General features: G+C 34.3%; 2 protein-coding genes across 2 annotated transcripts; one reads left to right on the top strand and one right to left on the bottom strand.

The window, feature by feature from the left end:
• The first annotated feature begins 27 nt into the window (after positions 1-27).
• Positions 28-15,859, top strand: LOC105320105 (N-alpha-acetyltransferase 20). The gene is made up of 6 exons (XM_011417902.4): positions 28-159; positions 464-488; positions 2,593-2,683; positions 2,815-2,944; positions 3,565-3,701; positions 14,540-15,859. Exons 1-6 carry the CDS (start codon positions 107-109, stop codon positions 14,623-14,625), a joined length of 522 nt encoding a protein of 173 aa, XP_011416204.1. The 5' UTR covers positions 28-106; the 3' UTR covers positions 14,626-15,859.
• A 3,243-nt stretch (positions 15,860-19,102) lies between these two features.
• LOC105320106 (serine protease HTRA1) lies at positions 19,103-22,952 on the bottom strand. Its single transcript, XM_011417903.4, has 2 exons — positions 22,195-22,952; positions 19,103-19,944 (listed from the first exon to the last, which is right to left on the bottom strand). Exons 1-2 carry the CDS (start codon positions 22,427-22,429, stop codon positions 19,454-19,456), a joined length of 726 nt encoding a protein of 241 aa, XP_011416205.3. The 5' UTR covers positions 22,430-22,952; the 3' UTR covers positions 19,103-19,453.
• Positions 22,953-24,484: the final 1,532 nt, after the last annotated feature.

Raw genomic sequence — 24,484 nt, 5'->3', positions numbered from 1 at the left:
AAACAGAATAGTAATCAAATTAATATTTGAGTTAACTTAAGTATTAAGATCGGGAACGGCATACCAAACTTAATCAGAGGTGGTGGGGAAGATTTCTGAAGAAAACATGACCACGATCCGTCCTTTTGTTTGCGAAGATTTGTTCAGATTTAACAATGTGTATGTATCTGAAGTTGGTGACCAGACTGTATCTATATCTCCTTCACTGCAGAACACAATTGCTGTTGTGTTGAATTGTTAAATCGTCAATGAAAACAACACAAATCTGCAAATGTACAGCACATGCATTCCCTTGATTGATTGATTGTTATTATTTTGTGTCAATTTCGAGAATATTTCAGCAATATGGACTGAAAGCTTCGAAAATTTACCCTTTGATTGCATTATTATCTCTCAATAAATACTAATTTCAACTCGATCACATTAATTCACAAAAATGATATTCATTTTCTTTCACTTCCAGGAATTTAGATCCTCTGACAGAAACGGTATCCTTTAAGCGGTTTCTGAAAAATGTTAATGTCATAAAAAATGTATTGAATCAATAGATAATTTATAACTAGAAATCACGCAGCCAAATTTATAATAATTATTAATAGAGGTTGTGTCGTCAATATGAAATGTAATACATGTATTGATATCACAAGGTTTGGTCAGTTGTCCACCACAGTGTACATTGATCAATTTAGTAAACGAATGCTGGAGAAAACGTACCCAGGAGAAAATGTACCCAATTTATAGGGTACGTTCTCCAAGAGAAAACGTACCCTATGAAAATAATAAATAATGGTTTTCATAGATATTCTTAAATGAAACAAAATAAAATATACAATGAACATTTGTATCATTTGTTGCTGTTGTTTTTAAATACATAGTCACGTACTTGAATTATTAAGACAATAATTTGTAACATACACATACACGAACATGGACTGGGCAGTTTAATTAGTCGACAATTAATCCACCATAAACGAAACCGTTAAATAATTAGTTTTTATTGCAATCTCATTTGGAGAACTAAATGATGAGTATCTCAAGAGGTCGATATCCCGTTGTTTTTAAACATTTTTTTGAAAATTATCTATAAACAAAGATGCTTAATAAAACCAAGTCCAAGTCTTTTAAATATTTGCTTGATTCATATATATATATATGGAAACTACTACGAAATGTAACATCGAACAGTCAATTTGCTTCCAAGGCTTCTGACATGTATAATGGGTGGAGAGTGAATATTTCTACCTCCTGCACGGGGAGACAATACATAATATTACATAATAATAACTGCTCAGGTATTTAATTGATTATCACTATAATTAAAATCAGGGGATCTCGCATAGAGAAACTCAAATCGGTAAGCCTACCGACAAATGGATGATTAGAAGAAGTAGACTGATAACACTCTAGACAGGTCATTCGTACTAAAATAAAAGTAGCTACAATTATTATAAAGATAATATTCTTAAAATGAATATATTTCTATACATCTATGCATTGAAATATGCATTAAAGTAGCATTTGAAAAGTATTCAATATGTCCAACCCCTTTAAAATTTTAAAGTATTAAATTCATACATCTATAAAATTCTTACATTTCTGTATATTTATGATGCAAAATAGTATTAAAAGTATTAAAAACTATTAAGTAGTATAATTATGATTTTTATAGGGTACGTTTTCTCTTGGAGAAAACATACCCGGGTACGTTTTCTCCTGGAGAAAACGTATCCTAGAGAGTGGGTACGTTTTCTCCTGGGTACGTTTTCTCCTGGGTACGTTTTCTCCTGATACCTAGTAAACAGCATGTAATTTACTTGGTGTATGTAATACATTATAATCTATCTACTGTTTCCATCACCTTTTGACAAATTTTATCAAAATTACACATATTTGTTAAATAAATACAATTGAAATTGATATAAGAGGAGAAATCCAAGATTTCTTTATTGACACTTTTGCATGGAGAAATTAACACGATCAAAAACAAATTCCTTACAGAAATTTTTAATGTAAAATGTTTACATCTTTTGTCCATTCGAATGAACTCAGGACACCTCACTCAGTTTTTCAAAGTTATCATCTGGGTACTTTTCATGTTTGGTGCTATGCAAAATCCCCATAAACTTTCTATTTTTTGGTTGTGTATTGAGACCTGAAGCGGTAGAGGGTGTGTTTTAAAACAGAAAATCTGGACTTTTTTATTTTAATAGTGGATGAACGTAGTTTGGGTACAAAAGTATAATTATGACTATCAAAATATTAAGCGAAAAGTTGTGGAGGCAGAAAGTTGGGACAGAGTATGGTAAACGTAATGTTACTGTGACCTCTGACAGCTCCTTAGGACACAATCATTGTAATGATAGAACTGTTTAGTAATACATGAACATGTATTTCATCAGATTTTATCAAATATTCCTAAATATAAATTGTGATGTTAAAGCATGTGGTTGATTCAAAGGTATATCAAAGATGCGAGAAGGTAATAATCTTTGTCAATATCATTAGCCAAAATGAAGTATTTAGTAAATTTATTTTAAATGAAACATGTTTAAATATATGATTGAACCTCATAAAACTTCTTAACTATGGTAGTATGGCCTCCCATTTTACATGCAGTATTTGGCACGGTGGCCTGAATACTTCCAGACATGCGAGTCCGCTGGAGGGAGGATCATGGGATACAGTAAGTAAACCAAAGCTGTGTACTGATTCTCAATGGTATCGTTAACATTAATTGTAGTCATGCATTGTTTTCACAACACATTGAAGTCTGTTCTCTATAAAGCAAGAAATCTTTTTTTGCTGACATTTCAGTCATGGGAAAAGCAGAAGGAGGTGGAGAAAAATGGCATGGTCACGTAACTGCACTGACAGTGGCTCCAGAGTTCCGGCGTCTGGGATTAGCAGGGAAACTGATGAATAACCTTGAACAAATTTCAGAACAGTATGTTTTCTTATAACAGACTTTTTAATTTCATACTACTTTTCTTCTAATACAAAGATACATATACCGGGTATATATGTTTTATAACTGGAAGAGTGAATTGTGGGAACCAAAATTATCATCCTTCCTTCTGACAAATCAAATATCATAATTATCATTTATCGTTTCATTTATTTAACTGTAACCTCATTAGATATGTTAGATATGTGGAATCATAAGAATTTCTAAGGACTCAATTTTAGGGTAATATTCAACTACAAATTAACATCCTATATAAATTGTTAAAACAGTCTTTATTCATCATACATAGATTCTGAAGAAATTCCACAAAATGTCATGCCAACAAATCTTTATAAATTGAATATCCATGAAAAGTAGCTTCCACTTATCTGAATGATTCCACATCATTATAAACTATCATAGATGTACATGTATTTCACTATTTGAATCCATTAATATTCTTATCTACATGTGATGATCTTTAGGTCAATTTGATTAGATTACCAATAACCAGATGTGAATGTGCAGATTTGGAGATCAATTTTTTGACGTTATGACTTAATAATGCATGTGAAAGCAAATTCAATAAAATTACCCTTCTTATTCACTTTGCTTTTAAGGAAGAAATGCTTTTTTGTGGATCTGTTTGTGAGAGTTTCAAACAAAGTAGCTGTGAATATGTACAGGAAACTTGGCTACGAGGTCTATAGGACTGTGCTGGAATATTACTCCGGAGATGTGGATGAAGATGCTTATGGTAAGGGGAAGTAATCATTGCACTCTTCTGTTCTTATGGATAAATAGGAGTTATCTTTCTTTTTCATCTGATAATCCTCTGTGTCATTTCATGAGCACTGATCATTTTGTTTATTAACTGTGGTGGTGTCCTTGATTCAAACTTGAAGGAGAAGTTATGATTGTTGTACATTTAATTGGTGAAGTTAGTTGAAGGTAAAATTTAACAACCGACTAATACACAGTATTTTTAGCTGAGTGGGGTTACCTTTTTTTTTTTAGCAATGGTAATTATCAAAAGTTATTTGAAAATCATTGTTGAAATGAAAGTTATTCATATACATTGTTGTCTAAATTGCAATTAATTAGATAAAAATATATGTATTGTAAAGTTATAAAATGTGTAGTGCTGTTGTTCTAGAAAAATGTTGAAGTCAGTGTTCTTTCAGTCTGGCTGAAAAAGGTCTGCCTTCTCAGTAGAAAATGTCTGGTTGTTATGTATACCTGTTGTTCCAATTATAAGAAAGTGTAAAAAATCAAATAGTTTGAAGGGAGCAACTCTAAAATGCATGATATCTAAACCAATAAAAAAAAACTTGGCAATAAAATGCCATTTGTTATTTGCCATATCTAAATCAGGGAATGTCAAACACTATTGATGTGCTAGGAGTTAAATGTCTTGATAATTTAGTTTCATTCCAGAGCATATGTTACCGAGTTTATCACTGTCAATTTCAATTTTTGAAAAACTGCTTGAATTTTAATTTATGCATGTTTAGACTTTGCAGTGAATTACTTGCTTGAGAAGTTGCAAAATGAAAGGAGAATTTTTTGATGCTCTCATATTATAGTGGAAGTTTGCTATCAGCGTAATTAGGATAGCTCTTAATCTATCAAACATGTAAAGATCACTATAATGTAAGAAAGTGGTACAAAATACAAAATTGAATTTCATTATACCTTGATCACTAGGTGTAATTATAAAAATCAGAAAGGCAATTTGCCTAATTGGACAAAACATTCTCCCCTGGAGTTCTTTGTTCTTGTGGAATTTTAGCAGAGTAAAAGACTCTTTAATTAATCTTTTAACTCGCATATGTTATCATTTGTTTCTGCTGAGTTTTCCTTCCTGTAGACTGCCATTGACGTCATAAGACCGAGTCTGTACTGAAACTGTGTTATAGGATGTACTGAAGTTTGGTACATGTATTTTATCCTGAAAGTATTGAACAGGCTTGAAACATCTACCAATACATGCACAAAGATTATATTATCACTTCTTCACAATATAAGCAATGAGTTTGGACAGAGATATTAATCATTTACAGAATTTTTACTAAGCCTGAAAATAAAATCAGTACTTCATTAGTTCATGTACATGTATTTACATAGTACTTGAATCAGTACTTTATTGGTACATGTATTTACATAGTACTTGAATCAGTACTTTATTGGTACATGTATTTACATAGTGCTCGACTAAATGCTTTGTTAATCAGTAACAAGAAAGGTAGTAACAGTTTCAGTTTTAATGTTACATGTGGTTGTGTAGCAGGTCAGAGGTACCATCTGATCGTCGTAGACAGCTGTCTCTGTTATTTTATCTACAACACCCTGTCTCCATCATTAAGGGGAAAGTACTCCCTAACCCTGCTTGCTGCTTCTTAATCAAAAGCAGTGAAGTCTTTCTTCTGTTTCTTACTAGTATTACTTTTTCTTTTGTGTGTAAATTGGTCTTTTTTCGAGCACAGGGAATAGGGCATCATCAAATTGCTTCATCAAATCATCAAATCGTTTCAGAAATAGACCAAATGAAAAATAAGAACTATGCATGCATTAACATAAAATACCAGTATTTTTTTTTCGTAAAATGTTTATATTTTCTAATTATATTTGAAATAAAAAATCATTGTGAAAAAGATGTCAGACTGAAGGAAGATAGATAAACTTCATCGTGGAGACATGATTTAAAAGATCACAAAGTACAGACTGAATAACTGTCAGACAAAATTTTTTTTTAAACAATGTACATAAAAAATTCGTCATTGTAGATTATCAAGAAGAGTATTCCTGAAGTTGTTATGTTCTTTCGGTTTGATCTCCTTAGTTTCTGCCAGACAGAAATTAAACCACGCCCTGCCATGACTGCTGCAGAATATCAAAAGTTACATAATGCTTACAGAGAATGCCTTAATCCATTTTCTATGGCCATCACTGATGCCTTTGTTTTTTTAGGCTTTAAAGAACATCAAGAGGTTTTTTTCTTTTCCTTGATAATGATAAAGATAATGTTACACATGCAAAGAGCTGATTGTAATGGGATAATCATACATGTACAGCCAAACTTTTTGTACCTAAAGAAAGTGCTGGTGACTTTATGATGAGAATCAAAGTACTGAGAGTGCAGTCATGAACATGAAATGCCTTTGTTGTTGTTTTATGCATGTATCCAGTATAATTCTGCAAAAGTCATTATGATCCCAGTCCTTCTATCTCATCTATGGGTAGGAACTAGCAAAGATAGCATTTAATCATTTATATTTACCAGGGTATATATTTTTCTTTGAATATTTCTATGATTACATGTAGTATACAGTGAGTTATCTCTTGGAAAGCTTAACTTCTTAAAGGAACAGCTGACTATTTCAGCAATTTTTCCTGACAATAGGAATATTGGAATATTGGAGGACAATTGGAATAATATATTATCAAATCTTATTGTCAAGTTTTGAAGTTTAACACATGTTCTTCAAATATTTTGCAGTCATCATTTTGTGAATTGCATGTTACATTTGTAAGGTTATCAACCACTCAAGAAAATTGTAAAAGTAGTAACGGTAAACCTTAAAAAAACTATACTTATAACCCATCCTCCAATAATTGTAAACAATTTTTAATGGTATTTAAATAAGCATTAAAAAAATATGCAGTAAAAATTATTCTGATCCCATTTGTGTATAGGTAGTTTTGAAAATTTGTAAACAAAAAAGTGCATGTATTTATCGACAAATAGGCAAATTTGCTTTAATTACCGTACTAGACTTTACTAGACTTAACAGTTTGTTTATTGAATGAGGAATAAGATGTGGTGTTTTTTTAAATGATAAAGGAGAAAATATTTGTGGAAGTAAATATCATATGGTAGATATATCATGACAAAGTTACCATAAGTTGAGTGTTGCAGAATTGACGAGGCCTCATCGTTCAGAGAATAGGATCTTGCTGTGCAGGAAATCAAATTATTCGACTTGACCAATATTAGCTATGAGCATTATGCTATAATGAAGCTGTAAACAGAAAATTAAAAACTTTTTAATATTTTTGTGTATTATGATTGAAACTGATTCCTAAATCACCATTATTGTATTTGAAAGCCTAAATCACAATCATTATTTTTGAAAGTGAAATCTCAAATCCTCTGATGACATTTAGGAAATGTCTAATGTTTCAAACCTATTGCTATTTATATTTTACTTTGCATCAAGAACTGCAGATGATTAAAACTGGCAACAAATGATAAACAAGTTTATTTCGATAGTTATTATAATAGGAATGTGAAATTGTCAGAATAATTGCCATTGCAGAGAATATTTATTCTTCAATTAAAACAAATATTGTAGGGAGCAATGATCAAAGTTGATGCATTTTTTAAATTTCTTCAGGTATTCAATTGTTCTGGAATCTGCAGGGTTTGGTTTTTTCTCCACAGAACTATTGTCAGGAAAAATTGCTGAAATAGTCAGCTGTTCCTTTAAGAAGTTAAGCTTTCCAAGAGATAAATTTGTAGGAATGAATATCATTGGCTCATCAGGTTTATTAAGGAAAGAGAAGAGATTTGCACCTTGACAAGGGTTTCACTCGATTTCTATGTTGTAATGGTTGTTGTTAGACATATCACAAAACACAATTTCCTGGAGTTTGCAAGTCGTTTAAGATAATTATAGAAAAACCAAACATATTGTCAGTTCAGCTGCTTTTTTATTTAGAAATCGACCAAAGTGTAATAGATCAAATCTTGCCCTGAGCTTCTTACAGTATACAACTTTAACCAAAGTCTGAAAACTGGGCCAATTTGAAAAGAAGAAAATGCTGAATTCAACAGCTGAAAAACACTTTACTGTGAATTTGTTTATTTTTCATTAAATGAACCTGTTAAACACACACTATCACCCTCTAATGGATGGACGAACTTGTTTATTTGGAGTTTAAACAGGTAAAAAAAACAACTTGTAAGATATAGATACGCAGTTGCTTTTAATCAAAAGCTCTTGGTTGATGAGAAGCTTAAATAACACTTGATCTTGTAGCATAAATTCATAGTTCTGGTAGATATAATTACCAATCAGTGAGAAAAGATTGTCTTCTGGTGTTCTTTTGTTTATTTTATCTTGACTTCAGAATCATTTAGAGCGCTTAATAATTGACTATACCAATCTGCATTACCTTAATTTCGATTCCAAGATGTTTGGAAATTCTCTGGCATAGCTTTTTTTGGAAAGGGGGGATGTGAGTAGAACAACCATTACAGAATTTGAAATAAAAAAATATATAGCATGCCCTCAGGACAAATATTCCAATTTTTTTTTTAATAAAATATCAAATATTGAGTAAAATACATGGGGGGGGGGGGGGGGGGGGGTATGTGAAAAGTTGTATTTTTTGACAGTTGAGTATGAAGTGTGAAGAATCCACAGTATGTTAAGAGTCATAAGAGGCTAAATTGAAACCACTAGAAATTAAAGGATTCTCATGAAGCTCAGAAGTACTGTTAGAATGTGGAAAAGGTGTGAGTATCAAGAGGGAGCAGATGGAAGCACCATAAATATTTTCCTCTCTCCAACTATTCTTCGTTACTTCTCTTCAAACCTCCTTCCATCCATCCATCTATCCATCCTTCTCAGATGTAAAAAGCTGAGGGGCCATTTTGTTTTCTTATTGATCACATGGAACATGTACCTCTCTGTTTTGACACATGTTTATTTTTTGTTTCTGAAAACTCTGTGGGTTTACATTAATCTTTTCTTTGTCTCCTGCATACTGTGCAGTTGATATGTTATATAAATGATGTTCAGACCACAGAGTGGCTTTGGTTAACTAGAAAGGTGTCTGATTTTATCAATGCAGTGTCGGGTTATGTATATATAAACTCACCTATGACTTATGTGGAGATGAGCTTTGATGTCGTACAAATAAACAAAACTGGTAGTCCTGGGTTTGTGTAATTGTGGCATGTACATGAGTGATATGTGATATATCAACTTCCACTCCAAGTTGGGATTACATATAGACATATTTCAACATCATGAGAGATGCCAAATTTTGCAGTGATCATATTACAACCTATGTACTTTATCAAATTCATAAGAAAATATAAAATTCAATTTTAATTGGTTTTGTCATCCTTGTATTGAAATATGATAAAGATTTCTGCACGTGAAGCGAGAGGAAATTTCATTTGAGAAGAAGGGTCGTAAAAGATTTGAAGTCATTAAAACATCATGTTGCCATCAGTGTTGTAAGCATAAAAATGACAACAGATTTTTTTCCTTACAGAATAGAGAACAAGAATAGCACATGCCCAAGCGTCTTTGTCAAATGTAATTGCATGTATGAATTTTGTGGCAGTGTGTGATGCAGCAAATCGGCTTCCTGTTCATTCCTTTTTCATCAATGTCACATAAACAATGGAAGTGTTAAAGGTGTTCTGACAAGAGGTAGACAGAATGGAGAAGGCAGAGAAACTAACTCACTGAAATGTTCAGACACCAACTCCCACACCATCAAGTCATTAGACAGACCAATGGTTGCACTAATTGTAGACATTGTGGACAGATTGATGATGATGGCTGCTTGGGCTCAGAAATTATCTGTTAACGCTCTTTTTCACCTCAATTAAAGAAAAAAAAACCCAGAAAATTAACCTCTTTTGCTGATCATCATTACTCTCCATGGTTAGCAGTTTTGAATTTTACTATGGTTGATTGAAGTCTTTGAAAACACAATTCAGAGTGATTGACATTCTCTGAATTTTCCTTTTACCAGCTTTTAAGAAAATAAATGCTCAGATAGTTATTGCCATAGTCCTTACATGCTTGTATCTAGAGGGAGTATGGGTCCATGCAGACACTCCTCTTGATTCCACCCCAGTTCCTCTAACCAAATTCTTTTGTTATATTTTTTTTTTCATCTTGGGGCATTCTTATTAATTTAAAAAATCTAGGATCATTAATTGTTAAAAATAACAAAGCTTTTCAGTGGAAGGAGGGGTAAATTTTCTCTGTCTGATTTCTACCTTTTTAAATTAGTTTTGTTTCCTGTCTATAACTTTTAAAAGAAAATATATCAGAAGCTGTTGTTTGGTACAAAAGGTGGCATATGACCTGAGAGTGTCATGACCTTGAACTGAGGTCATTTGATCAAGGCCAAGGAACATGATCATCCTCTACAACATGGCATTTTCAATTTTTCAGGTCCAAACCTTTTTCGATACCAGGAAATATTTGCCAAAAAGGTTTCATATGACCTAAGGGTGTGTCATGACCCTAAGGTTGTTTAAATTTTCCAGGGGGTGGGGGGGGTCTGGACCCAAACCCCTTGTTTCACGTACTATGATATGCATGTACGATATATATACGGTATGTAAAAATGAGTTTTTTAACAACTATCATATAATTGAATGAGTGAGCACAATTCTTTATGTTATTGTCATATGTTTAAACATGTACTTGCACACTTAGTAAACAACAATATTTTTATCTAGAATTTAGCTATTGTGATAAAATGTGTTAATTTGATTGAGAATCTGTAGACTGGTTATCCTGAAAAAGTTATCCGACTTACAAGCGGGTCAGCTACAAAGTCTTCAAAATAAATCTAAAAAAGGCAACTGACTTATAGATGAACACTACTAATAGGCGAGTATATACTGTTACAGTGCATGTACTTGATTTAGCAGATCATGCCTTTCCACCACAAACGCTAAATGGACCACACAGCCAAATTTGGTTCATTTCTTGACACTTTACAGAAGTCAGTGCATTTACACAATTTTTAATTAATGGATGTCAAAAATGCCAATTGAAATTTATCTTCTTCGATATGTAAAGAGAATGGAAAAAGAACTTATAGGTTTCCACCATAAGTTGTTATGCAATAAGCCTCATGTTTTTTATCTTATGCATCAAAATTGTTTGCATGGTTTGAAAAGTTAGAAAACTTCTGAGAAGAAAACTTCTGAAATGTGCATCAATTCACTTTAGGCTTATTGAATTTGATTGACTTCTGTGATTAATTAAAGCATAGGCTTTTTTGAAATGTACATTTGTATTGCTTAATTAATTTAACAAGTTTAGACATCACTTTACAGGTAGATATAGAAACAAAATTGGCATAAAAGTCTGATTCATTGTCATAAATAGGGCAATTTTTCTAGCACTGTTAAAATTGATGAACAGATCTCTCTTAGTATAAGATTTCTTGCAGTATCAAGCAAGATGCAGTTCTGTCAAAAAGATTGCTAATACATCTTATTAAATAACCATTTTCAGTGTTTACTTAACATTTCACAAGCTAATCAGCTCTCATATATTAAACAAAGGTTGCCTTTGAAAAGAAATTATTACATTACCATTGAAGTTAGTCAATTTCAAAGGTTAAAAATTCAAAGAGCAGAATTATTTAAAATGCGAGATAAATTGAATAATAAAATGTTTCTGAAAGTGCCAAATTTCATTTCCTTTGCATGTGGTATATTTCACATTATCTTTATGATGCAACAATAAATGATTGCAGCTGTATTTCAGTTTGCATTATTTAACACAGTGATTGTAATGTAAAATCAGAACATGTTTTTGCAATTTAATTCATTATACTTATACCTATCTAACCAACATTTGATAGTTTGACACTACAAATAAATGAACCAATGAATTATCCACACCTTTTCCAAAATCAAATTTTGAAATTCTTACTGAAAATGTTTGTCTAGTACTATTGTATGAAGTGTATATTTTTCACAGTATGGACACAAGTTCATATTGAACATTATTATACCCCCCGCAAACGAAGTTTGGGGGGGTATATAGGAATCACCTTGTCCGTCCGTCCGTCCGTCTGTCCGTCCGTCCGTCCGTCCGTCCGTCCGTCTGTCCGTCTGTCCGTCTGTCTGTTCGATTCGTGTCCGTTCCATATCTTTCTTATAGAGAAACATTAGAAGTTCTTACTTCACACAAAGATTGCTTATGACCTAAGAGTGTGTCATGACCTTGAACCAAGGTCATTCGGGCAAGGTCAAGGTCACTGGCAGAAAAAGTGCAAAATTCGTGTCCGGTCCATATCTTTCTTATGGAGAAACATTAGAAGTTCATACTTCACACAAAGAATGCTTATGACCTAAGGGTGTGTCATGACCTTGAACCAAGGTCATTCGGGCAAGGTCAAGGTCACCAACAGAAAAAGTGCAAAATTCGTGTCCGGTCCATATCTTTCTTATGGAGAAACATTGGAAGTTTTAACTTCACACAAAGATTGCTAATGACCTAAGGGTGTGTCATGACCTTAACCCAAGGTCATTCGGGCAAGGTCAAGGTCACTGACAGAAAAAATTGCAAAATTCGTGTCCGGTCCATATCTTTTTAATGGAGAAACATTGGAAGTTCTTACTTCACACAAAGATTGCTTATGACCTAAGGGTGTGTCATGACCTTGACCCAAGGTCATTTGGACAATGGCAGAAAAAAGTGCAAAATTCTTGTCCGGTCCATATCTTTCTTATGGAGAAACATTGGAAGTTCTCAGTTCACACAAAGATTGCTTATAAGATAAGGGTTTGTCATGACCTTGACCCAAGGTCATTTGGGCAAGGCCAAGGTCACTTGCAGAAAAGTATTAAACTCGTGTCCAGTCCATATCTTTCTAATGGACAAATATTGGAAGTTCTTAATTCACATCTAGAATGCTTATAACCTGAGAGTATGTTATGACCTTGACCAAAGGTCAATTGAGGAAGTTCAAGGTCATTGTTAAAAAAAAACAAAAAAAATCGGGCTCAGTATACCAATAATTCAAAATTGGAATTTCGTTTGATTCGAGTCATGTTTGTTAACATAAGGATGCAAATGTCCTCATGCATTAACAGTTAACTTGAACTAAAATGGAATTTAAAGAATAGAAATTGGTTTGTGTACTCATATAAGCATTAACAGTTTTAAAAAATAGAGCAGTTGTTATTTATAGAAAATGGACGATTAAATAGATTCATTCAATATTTTCTATAATAGAAAAAATACATGAGTTATGATTTTTCTTAGCGGGGGGTATCAATTGTGAGCTTGCTCACAGTACCTCTAGTTTTACTCCAGACCTTTTCTGAATCAAAGGAACAAAACCAAAAACTCTGAAATTCCTTTAATTAAATTTTATTTTTAGGTACAAAAATATAATAACCATATTTTTACAATTTGGAAACCAGTTCATCTTCTTGCCCTCAGGAATTTCACAATTAAGACTGGCTTGCTGTGAATAAATTTGCACACCCCTTGAGTTACCTTGTCAGGGTCATCTGCTTAGGTTCATGTAAATACAATGCACTCGGGTTCAAATATTTTATCGGGTTTTCAGGTTTGTTTGAAGTATACTGAGAATTTTTTCTAGCACCAAGAATGATTACATGAGGCGATTGATGATTTTGAATTTTTATGAATGGATGGGATAAGCTCTGTAGATAAGATGGACTTAGATTTTGTGATTTCGAGCTGATTTTCACGGGTTGTATAATTTGTTCATTTAACCACACCTGGTTTGAAGATTATCTTGGAATTTTGAAATAAATCAATTTTTACGCACACTCGACAAAAATATCCATTTGAAAAATAGATGATACTTTCCTCTGAGAAGTAATTTGTCTAGATCAGTCAAAATTTGGCAGTTAGATTGGGATTTTTTTCACCCCAAAATTTTCAAGATATGATTTTTAGATGAGTATACCTTCTGTGCACTATCAAAATAAATGTAAGGTTCAAACACCTGAAAATACTCTCAACATCAGGATTAAAAAATAAATCATATGGCATTTTTCATTTCACGATAAATCATCTGACTCAGATTTAAAGCTTCTGAATACCTTACAGAAGACAATGCAGCAGGCATTTAATGACAGATGGGAAGAACACACAGGCTTTTCCATCCCATAATCCACTGCTTCTGGGCTCTGCAGATTTGCTAACTATCTCATAAAAGTACTAGGAAGCCAAAGTTCACCTGAGTTGAGACAGTTCTGTATATGCTGCCAATTGTTTTATGACATGTCTGGCCTGGTGGTGGGTTTTCTGGTAGAGCTTGGAGGTTCACAATTCTCAGTGGGAGAAACAAGGGAACTTTATGTTTTGATACAGCCCTAGATTTCAGACAGATCCTCTAACTTTAATCTACTTATCACCAACTTAGTGACTTTTTTTGTCACGAGGTTTTTTAGGATTTATGTATGATTAGCTTATTTCCAGCTCTTCTATCTCTGTCATCTGAAGAAGTTTTATCATAACCATCATTTAATAATTTTTTTAATGAAATTCCAAAACCACTTCCCATAAAATCTATCGTCTATTGATTAAAGGAAGACACTAGCTTTTTGGCAGAAGGTTTTAGAAAGCATTTATGCATGTGCACCCCTGATTAACTTATTTTTAGTAAATTCAAGCAAGTCAGTTTTGATGTCAATGTGACTCATGTGATAGAAATGGTAAAACTATTTATACGCCATTGTTCTTGAAACTGTTTTATCATAATTAATGTAAAATGCCAAAAATTACATTCATATATTCAACTTTAAGTCCAAAATCATATATTTCTTTTTTTATACTTTAGACATGAGAAAAGCCCTTTCCCGAGATAAAGACAAAAAGAGCATGATTCCGCTAAAAAGACCGGTGAGACCGGACGAGTTGGATTGACCATGAGCCAGGTGGACTACCATGGAGACGAGTTACTATGGATACTACTGGGGACAGCCATTTTTGTTCTGGTTTCGATTCTGTACATTTTGATCAGAGAGCTTGGACTCCCATCCACCTCGACTCGCTCGGATCTAGAGCTCACAGATTCTGTGCACTATATCAGAAGCATTAGATATTGTAGGGGGTTATCAGGATGTCGGACATGATATTGCTCTCTCAGGCCACAGATAATTCCAGTGTGATGGAGTGAGTACTGGGGCTTGTTTATTACAATTGCCTTGGTTATGGTGCTGAGTTGATGGATTGCGATGTCTGACTAGTCGAATCGACCACCTGTACTTTGTCAGAGTTAGTGGAGAGAAGGAATTGACTACCTCTACACAAATTTGCACTTTGGCTGACGTACTGCAAATTGCTTCTCTCTCTTCTGTCTCAGTGAATTGGAGAAAATAAAATGCACCAGACTCGCAAATAGAAACCAGAGACAAAATGGCAAATTCTCTCTGAAATTATTGTTAAAACCAGTTATTACCAGTAATTAAATTTGTGTGCTTGTAATTCATGTAATTATTAAACTTAATTCAGTCCTCAAGAATATTTTTGGATATCAGGATACAGTAATTAGGTATCTATATTTCTTGTTTCTATGGTGACCCACCTGGTGACTAGTAATAATAACCTTGTACATAGTTTTGTATTGTATAGATGATTCGAGTGTGTGTTTCTTAAGAATGTGTTATCACTGTTTTGTGTGGGTTTTTTTTAAGGAGAGTGAACCAAAATTCTATATAGATTGTAATTCATTTACTTTATAGTTTATAGGTTTATAGGTATTCATAGAATGCTAGAAAAATAAAACACTGTTTAATTTTTTTTATAGTATTTCCCGTTTATTTTATAAAATAAAGAAACAACTTTATAATTCCATATCGTTGTAATAATCGTCCGTAAGGACACTTTTTATGGTTGAATCAGTTTTTAACAGAATTTTTTTTAATCATTTGAAAATTGAAATGAAAAAAAAATTATTTCAAAGTGTCATGTTCCCCAGATATTTCTTTACTGTGCTTTTTAGCTGTTAGTAAGTTCCACGTTTATGATTGTTACCTGTAATTTGTATCCAGTGGGCGTGTTTGCGAGATATTCAACAATGATGCACAATTGAACACAGATCAAACACTTGTGGTGTATAAAAGATGTGTGTAAATAAACGAGCCGACTTAAACTTGCAGTATCAAATTTTATCATTTTTGCACACAAATTTTGTTTGATGTGCATTTAGGGCTTGGTACGATTCTTTTTGTTTTGTAATAGAAATTTTGAATAATTAAGCTGAAACAAGTGCCCCTTGTCTGTCAAATTCCAGATTTGATTGTAGTACATGTATAGGACATCGAACCATGAAAAATTCAAAACAGCATTGCAGATAAAAAAAAAATGCACCGATTGGCACCCGGCTGTAAATATGATTACCACTTGAATGCTTCATTAGATTTACACAAACGTTCTGTCGTGTTAAAGATGAACATCAAGAGCGCTACACAGAGCGCAAAGAGTGTCTGTCGCACCCGCCTATTGGCGTACCTTATTTTTACCGTGGTTTTGCAAGCGATACGTAAAAATACACATTTGCAATATTTCGAATGCTTTATATGCCGCAAAGATGTAATTAAGAAATTTTCATACCGTAAAATACACGTGAAATTGCTCAAATGTCCAAAATTATTAATTCGTAAAATTCCTTTCTTAGCCATCCAGAAAATTAAGAGTTCGGGTTTTCTACTTGTATATCATCCTTACAATCGTAAGAGAACAAATACCTAAAAAATTTGAACCACCCTTGGTGCAATTTGAGTTGTAAATCTTGATTTAGGCAAAATGTAGGGTTAAGAATTTTATCTTAAAAAAATTCCTTTTATGAACTCATCACACGCCATCTTTGTAAATGGATTATCGTGATAATGCGAGAAGTTGATGAGCAGCTCCTATCGTCTGCGTCACTGAGATGACTTGATATGGTGGGGATATCTCACGACGGTTTTGTGTTCAGAAATGGATGCACAAGATGAAAAAGATGATGCGATCAAACGCGTACAAATGCGACTTGAACCCTGCACCCTTATGACACAAGCCATAAATCACCGAAAATAAGATGTTGTATCCAAGTTAAACATGCCATCTAAACACTGCGGTTAGTATGGAAATTTTAAACTGAAAGGATTAAATTGAAAACAGGATAGCAAAACTGTCAATGAATTGGCCAAATGTTTGAAAATGCTAGTGCATTTGCATTTTCTCAAATATATGCTAATTGATTATTTCACATACCGACGGTATTTTCTCTCGATTTACACTTTCATGAAGTTGAACACGTTGCTAGAAATTTGAATTGAGTAAGAGGTTATTTGACTTGCAAACAAGTCTCGGTTAAAAAGAACAACCCGATATTGTGCCAATTTCAGTTCTAAATACTTATTTGCGTAAGTTCGACTCGATTTACTACATTAACTGCCAGGGTGTTGCAAATAATCTCACGAACATACTGACAAATGTACAACGCAAAATATATATAAATGGTTGACGCATGCGTCAAATATTAAACTTTTTCTAGAATTTTTTCATGTGCGCAGTTTTATTTTTTGAGAATTATACATGTATCTACTGACAAAATTTTATTGGCTACATTTAAAACAGTCTGAGGAATCTCTATAGACCATGTGTTGTCGTTCAGTTCGCTAGTTAATCGTATTTGTCTCACACACACATTTCATGAATTTTCTAAATTTACATCGATCGCAGACATTCATTTCAGAAATTTCAATGAACATCGTAAGCCATATATATTGCTTCATCTACCCAGCAACGCTTATTCCGGTGTATCATAGGGTCAACAGGCCAAGATAACCACAATGTACTAATCCCCAAACACCTTACGTTAATCCTGCCTTGGACATGACACTTTCTAACAACATTTCTGTCTGGATAACGAGGTGATGTATATCAAACCAAAGTATGTGAACGCCATCGGGAATTTGGGAGTATTGAACTGTTAATGGAGCCAGCAATGGAGTGTTGCATTATTACTCAGGGGCTATTTCTATAAAGATGTCGCACAGTACACCTGGTTGCTAGGGTATCGCGAATGTTAATTAGACATAAAACCGGTAATTGCCTTCATTATTTTGAGTCATTATGTCATCCGCATTTTTCTTGGTGACGGTTTAATGAAGACAGAGTAACGAATGAGCCCAAATTGCTCCCGGTACTTTCTGGATTTTGTTTGCTCAGACAACTTCGTTTGCCAGCTTTGGCTATTGACGGTTGTCGTAAATGCTATGTTGTTCCCTTAAACCAATATGTACACGATTACACCAGAAACTGTTTAGACCAAACATATATTCAAACCTTCTGGTTAAAATTGACAATCGGAATGTCTGAAATGATCAGCTCGCGTGAATTCTTTGCGATTTTTGGTACCTACTAAATCATACCCCGGTGAGGTATAGAACAGATACTGCGATATCGTTCATCACAGAATTGGAAGTATCTGTTAATCTGTAAAGATCAATGATATACGGGCAGGTATTTGGGAGCGATTTACGATCTTCCTTGAGGTGAATGTTTAAAGCGATGGCTATATAGAACAGTTTGTCCCTTGTTCACGCATTTGATTCTAAGTACGTGAATTTGAGCTATCTCCGCAAATCCAGAATTTGTTGAAATGAGGCAAAAGGCCAGGGGCCCAGAGCTGCCTTGAGGACCCAACTAGGTCCAGGACAAAGCTGTGGTCGGGGCCCAGGGGGCGAAGTCCCTGGAAGTTTTTTTCTCCCAGTTTTTATTATGGGAGGGTGTTAAACACTTGTTTGAGCTATTCTACCTTTACTTGTCATATTATTAGATCGACGAATAACAACAGAAACTGATATACTGTAATGTACTGATGTACTACTAAATGTTTTAAAAATCTTGATCACAAAAGGGGTCTCCGAGCCCACCCTGTAAATCAACCAGTGAAAGACATACATGTATATGGGCTACTTTTCGTAAGGGGTACCAATAGTAAAAATACAGATAATGTTGGACTCAGATGTTGTTTGACATATTTGATCCACATAGACAAATGTTATCGAACATGGAAAGCGATATAATATAATAGAACCATTTTATCAAGAATATGGACTTGCATGTCAGAGTCTTTTTCATTGTTGGCCACTCAGTCTTGGCTCTTTGAAATCAACAAGATTTGTCTGGCTTTTGAGCTAATACTACGCAATCTATCCATATTTTACTCGAAACAAGCGTCATTTCTAACTTGTTTTGATGCAAGAAATAAATAGTTACATCCTACCGAAAGCCCAAGGTCTTGTTAAAATGGTTCTAAAGTATAACATGATTTTTGTACTTAAATTCGATTATTGACTTCTTGTTTAGGTCTTTTCAAATTTGATGAAAATGTAATCAAATAACACATGACTTGCTTTTTAAAGTTTATTACAAAAATAAGTAAACAACTGAAATTATTTTTAAATTGCGAGAAAAGCTACAAATTACTGCCTTTGAGGCTAACAAAATACAACGTACATCATATGTATAAATTGATTAAAAAGGTTGGTTTTAAAAACATTTCCCCGCAAAGATAAAACTTTTAAATATATCTAAGTACATGTAAATTATGTACAAATGTATTGGTATTTTGGCATTTTCTAGTAAAAAGATAAATTGAACTGTAGTGAATTTAAATACTGACCGACAATATTAAGGATAAACTTTGACAAAAGAATTTTAACACAATAAATAATTATTCACTGTTCTATACGGCGTTTTATCACGTCCTTGTTTTTAATTTTCCTGTTCTTCTTTTTGATAGTCCTCTTTTATTGTGTCTATTGTGTCGCCTCTTTCTACGTTTTTTATTTTTACTCTTTGATTTTTTATCTTTATTTTTCCTTGCCTTCTTCCTATTTCGCCTCTTTCTTCTTTGTCTTTCTAATCGTCTTTTTTTCTTTTCAAGCTTTCTTTCTTTCCGTCGACGACTACGAATGTCGAATTCTCCATCCGGGTATTTATTAGCACCACTGTGTTCGGTGGCAACCATTCCACAAGCGCCCTTATGCTTTACTCGTATGCGTTTACCAAGTGTGCATGACGCTACTCTCATATGACAACGAGACTGGTATGTGTTGTCGTCACTTCCGCAAACTTGTTTGTTACTTCGTCTACATATGAACAAATTCGGGCAAGTGCATAATGGTAGACCTTGCATGTTCTCCATACAGACTTTCATTTTTGGGCATTTCACTTGTTCACACGCACCACCTGCAAATAAAAAAATGAAATCTTTAATAAAACGAACATTAAATGGTTTTATTAACTTCATCACTATGTAAACGTGTATTTCATGTTAACTGGTATTTAATGTGTGTTTGATTTGACTGGTTCTTGGTATTGTTGAGGAGAACCGCGTGTGAGACCCCGTGTGATGAGCCGCGTGATAACGTTTGTCGTCTAGGCCAGTGTGTTCGATTGTCGGATATATCGTCATTGTTATACTCTGTATTTTCATCAATATTTTTATTAAATACATATTTTATTTCACAACTTGGGTTACTCTTGAATTACAAATCTTGCAACTAGTTTATGGAAGTCTTTATTGTATAAAAATAGGTAAACATTATGACATAAGTTGTGAAAAAAAATTGTTATTGTCTGAGTTTAAATAAAACACAGCACCGCTATGTGAGAATTCTATTTTTGGGCGGTCGAGTGGTTAATTTAGTCAGTTTTAAATATGGTGCCGTGACCAGGATTTAAGTACCTCGATGACGTTTAAAGTCGTAGGTTGAAGTCAATACTCTACGGTGTATGTCTGCGTCTACAGACCAACGGATTAATTCGATAAATGAGGCAGGTGCCTATCGAATTACGGCATTCACTTACAATTATCAGCATGTATCGAACTTGAACGGCACGAAAATATACAAATTAGTGATAAGGTTGACACTGTACGGGGTTGTTGCAAATTGTATGATAATCACACTGCTAAAGGTGCAAACAACATTGATGGTTCACATCCCAGATAAGTTGGCTCGGAACGAAAACGTATCCTTGTAATCATTAAATTATTTAATCGCCTGAAAAACCAAGGGAGAACAAATGCTCTCAAAATAGCCGCTGTGTTAGCAGTATTACGGCTAGATGCTTAGAGAGGTATGAATGCCTGGTTACTCAAGAACAACCCTTCTGTCGTATTCAGTAGCCGCATTGCCAAGTAAAACACGATAGGTCGGCTTTCGTTTTCTCCTAATCTAATTCATGTCTTTTTCATCAGGTTGTTGTATTTCCGAAGACCTGAACTTTTAACATCGACATACGTAAAGTACAATTTTTTTTTCCGTCTAGCAAGTCATAAGCATGGGTCGATACTGAACGCCAAGGAATCCTCCCTTTGAATTCATGAAAGCTAAAATTTCATAGAATACTTAAATTATATTGTCCATTGATTTTTATCATAATTTAAGAAAGTAAAAAAAAAATCTAATTGTTTTAACTTATATGTTTAAAAAATATTGTATTCAAACGTAAAATATCAAACACCGATATAGTAATTGCTAAAAAGAATTACACGTTTGTACATTTCTTTGGTCTGCATTAGATGTGCAAGAAACAACATTAAACAATCAAAGGTCACTCAGGTAGAATTGGTCACCGTAAAGGAGTGTTTTGTTCATAATTTCGCAATGACCGTGAATTTATAACAAGTGGAAATTCCATTACACCCACTAACTCAAAATTCACACAGTTTTGAATATTAAATCAATTGGAAATAACAAAAATAGTGCTGATACGACAAATTCTTAAGAATCCTTATTTAGAGAAATACCTTTGCAGTTTAAGGTTTAAGAATATTATGTAATTCTACTTTAGAAAACGGATACATTCTATCTGTTCTCTCTATAATGGATTTAGTATAGGGGGTAAAATATACCTTATTGCGAGAGGGAAAACTGCAGTTATAAGACGATGCATTGGAAACCTATAAACTGTCATATATCACTGCAGACAACATGGGTGGTTAATAAATTTCGCCTTAGCCTGATTAAAGTACGCTTATATTTCACATGTTGAAATGAAAAGCTTTCTGACTGGGGGTGCGTTGTTCAAACACTCCGCGATATGAACAAGGTGGTGGCGATTTTACCTCTAGCGGGCCTTATCACCCATTATGTAACAGACCCTATAGATCTGTGCTTATAGATATATACATAATGAGAGCCGGGCCATTCTTATTTTTCGGGGGCCCTGTTCTGGTTTATTTCTTTGTGACAAAATTGACCCACGGTGGTCTCTATGAGTCTGGTAGCTTTAAGGCAGGTCTCGTCTCAGGTAAACGCACTAAAAGCCTCATCGTCTGGCGATAAACCCACAGGTATTCTTGTCAATTACGGACCCAAAACACATTTTTCTTTGATTTATCCGTTGCGGGTTGTCAAACAATACATAAAATAAAATACAACCCTCGAAATAACATACCGACCAACAAATAGTATCAAATAACCGCAGACGTACCTTGTTTCACGGAGGAGACTTTAGGGTGAATCCAGGTATCTGAGGAACATATCTGGCAACATCCGCACTCATCCTTTGTTATGGTCCCCCCGCAGTAACTCAATTTGTTACATTTAGACAGGTCACATTTCTTGGGACACGTCGAATACTTTTCGGATACCGGAGAGTCGATTGAATGCACTAAAGTTACACATATACTCGTCCAGAGTAGCAAAACAGGTATAAGATATTCCATATTGAAAGCCAATCCGATTTTTTTTTTCAAAAACGTTGAAATATTTTTCCAGTCTACATTGGAATTTCTGGAGAAGTTTTCTGTGCGATGAGAAAAGGTAGCGATTATTAAGTGATTTGCTACATCTTGTGAAACTTCAGTCGTCTTTCTTGTCAAAAATATGATATATCAACACCGGCAGCGCTCGCTTTATAGGTACACCGACGATTGGCTGCCCGTCCATTGGTTCAACGCCGGTGCGCAATGTCATTCAGACAATTTCTGGATCTACTCATTCACTAATTGAACGTCACTGCCGCGGAGAATTTCTATCACCTTTGCAGCATTAATCTGTTGATAAATCCGGGAGATCTAAGTTTTTCGCCAAACACAGGAACACCAACAGTGGGCGGTGTGCGGTCACTCATGGACCGCGACCGTTGTCCGCTGACAGGATTTTTAATTTGGTTTGAGTCGTTTAACCCGAGTTTAGGTTTAAACAGCGTCGAAAATTTGGTTCGAGAAGAATAAATATTAGTATGAGTTCCATTGAAACTGAAGAGAATTAGAGCAAGGCTTGTACACATTCACGTAGGATTGCGCCGGGTAAGTGCGAGGATTATCGTACAAGAGTCTGATCTGAAGTACAAATACGATTGTCTGGACTACGGTTAACGAACGCCCCTCGGCGGGACATTCCGCCAAACTACCCCCTCCTGATATCACCCACAACGCGCCTTCTTTTTAATTAATTCAATTTAAAAAAATCTTCTCAATAACGATTGACCTTAATCCCTGATTTTTCATCTTGTCGTGCAAACTTTCGCACCCCATTACCCCTGCAGGGACGGATGGAAGGTTGGGGGGGGGGGGGGGGGGGTGAGCTTAATTCATCCAAAGCATGGAGTGAAATATTTTTGTTTTTATATGTATACACAAACTTTTAAAATTGAGAAAATTTCATCTTTTAAAGCCTTGCTGAAAACAATGGACTAAAATCGTCAAAGGCGGAAATTTAGAAGGAAATGTGAATATTAAAGGTCTTTCAGCATTCCTTCATTCATAAAAGGGTAAAAGTACACAGTGGCTAGTTGTCGTTCGTCGTTTAACCATACCGTTCAGAAAGAAAATGAGCGGTGATTAATGTGACAATACTCAATGGGGGTAAATAAGGCCAGACACTGAAAGAAGAGCAACGCCCATCTTCCTTGCTTTCTTCCCCCTAATCGAGGTCAGAATGTCTGCGTATCCCACAAAGCAGATTATTAAAAATTTAATGTCATTTTCACAGACCAATTACCTGAGCAAATTTGGGTGTGACAAAAGTAAATTTTGATTCAAGCTTTCGTAATTCAGCGCGTACAAGACAATGCAAAAGCTAGCGGTCTGTTTGTAGGGCTGGGGACAAAGAACTCTACATAGTATAGCGTGTTGTATCTAATGTTGAATTGTTCCCTCTCTTCAAATTTAAACAAATTGCTCGCATTACGTGACCTAGTATGAATGGAACCAAGTTGTTGACAAAGCAAATTCTTCAAAGCTTACATAGAATCTGTACGTGTGTTTCAGTTATCTTAGAACATATATTAACATTTAAATGGTGATTCTAAACTGAAATGAGTCAAGACTCTCTCTCTCTCTCTCTCTCTCTCTCTCTCTCTCTCTCTCTCTCTCTCTCGGGAATAAGTAGAACCGACAATTATTTGGTATGGATGGTTGTTTCTTTTTTTTTAAGAGCAGGAAATCAATTTTACCCGAATAAACGGTACATCTAGACATGCTTCTGACATACACTGGTAATGCAAAACGTCTCTTTTCATATAAATTCAAATAAAATTGCCCCCCCCCCCCAAAAAAAAAAGATAAAAAAAAAAAATTGGGACAGTTGTTAGATTATCATTAAGTTGTAATCATTTCGAAACTGGAGCTTTATCAAGCATTGCAAACAGCATATACCTCCTTTAACAAAAGATTGAACATCTTTATTTATGACATGCATACGTGGAATTAATATCTAAGAAATACCAGTATTCGTGTCATTTTGATATTTGCCTTTCCCTTGATATTTGCTCAATT

The sequence above is a fragment of the Magallana gigas genome, chromosome 6, assembly GCF_963853765.1.
Source record: "Magallana gigas chromosome 6, xbMagGiga1.1, whole genome shotgun sequence".
NCBI classification, from domain to species: Eukaryota; Metazoa; Mollusca; class Bivalvia; order Ostreida; family Ostreidae; genus Magallana; species Magallana gigas.
This window is presented reverse-complemented; position numbering and strand designations above follow the sequence as displayed.

Excerpts from the sequence above, each read along its gene's own strand:
- LOC105320105 (XM_011417902.4), top strand. The coding sequence starts at position 107 with ATGACCACGATCCGTCCTTTTGTTTGCGAAGATTTGTTCAGATTTAAC. Across the intron at positions 2,945-3,564 it reads CTTGAACAAATTTCAGAACA|GAAGAAATGCTTTTTTGTGG; the intron begins GTATGTTTTCTT and ends TTTGCTTTTAAG. Across the intron at positions 3,702-14,539 it reads TGTGGATGAAGATGCTTATG|ACATGAGAAAAGCCCTTTCC; the intron begins GTAAGGGGAAGT and ends TTTATACTTTAG.
- LOC105320106 (XM_011417903.4), bottom strand. The coding sequence starts at position 22,429 with ATGGAATATCTTATACCTGTTTTGCTACTCTGGACGAGTATATGTGTA. Across the intron at positions 19,945-22,194 it reads AGTCTCCTCCGTGAAACAAG|GTGGTGCGTGTGAACAAGTG; the intron begins GTACGTCTGCGG and ends TTTTATTTGCAG.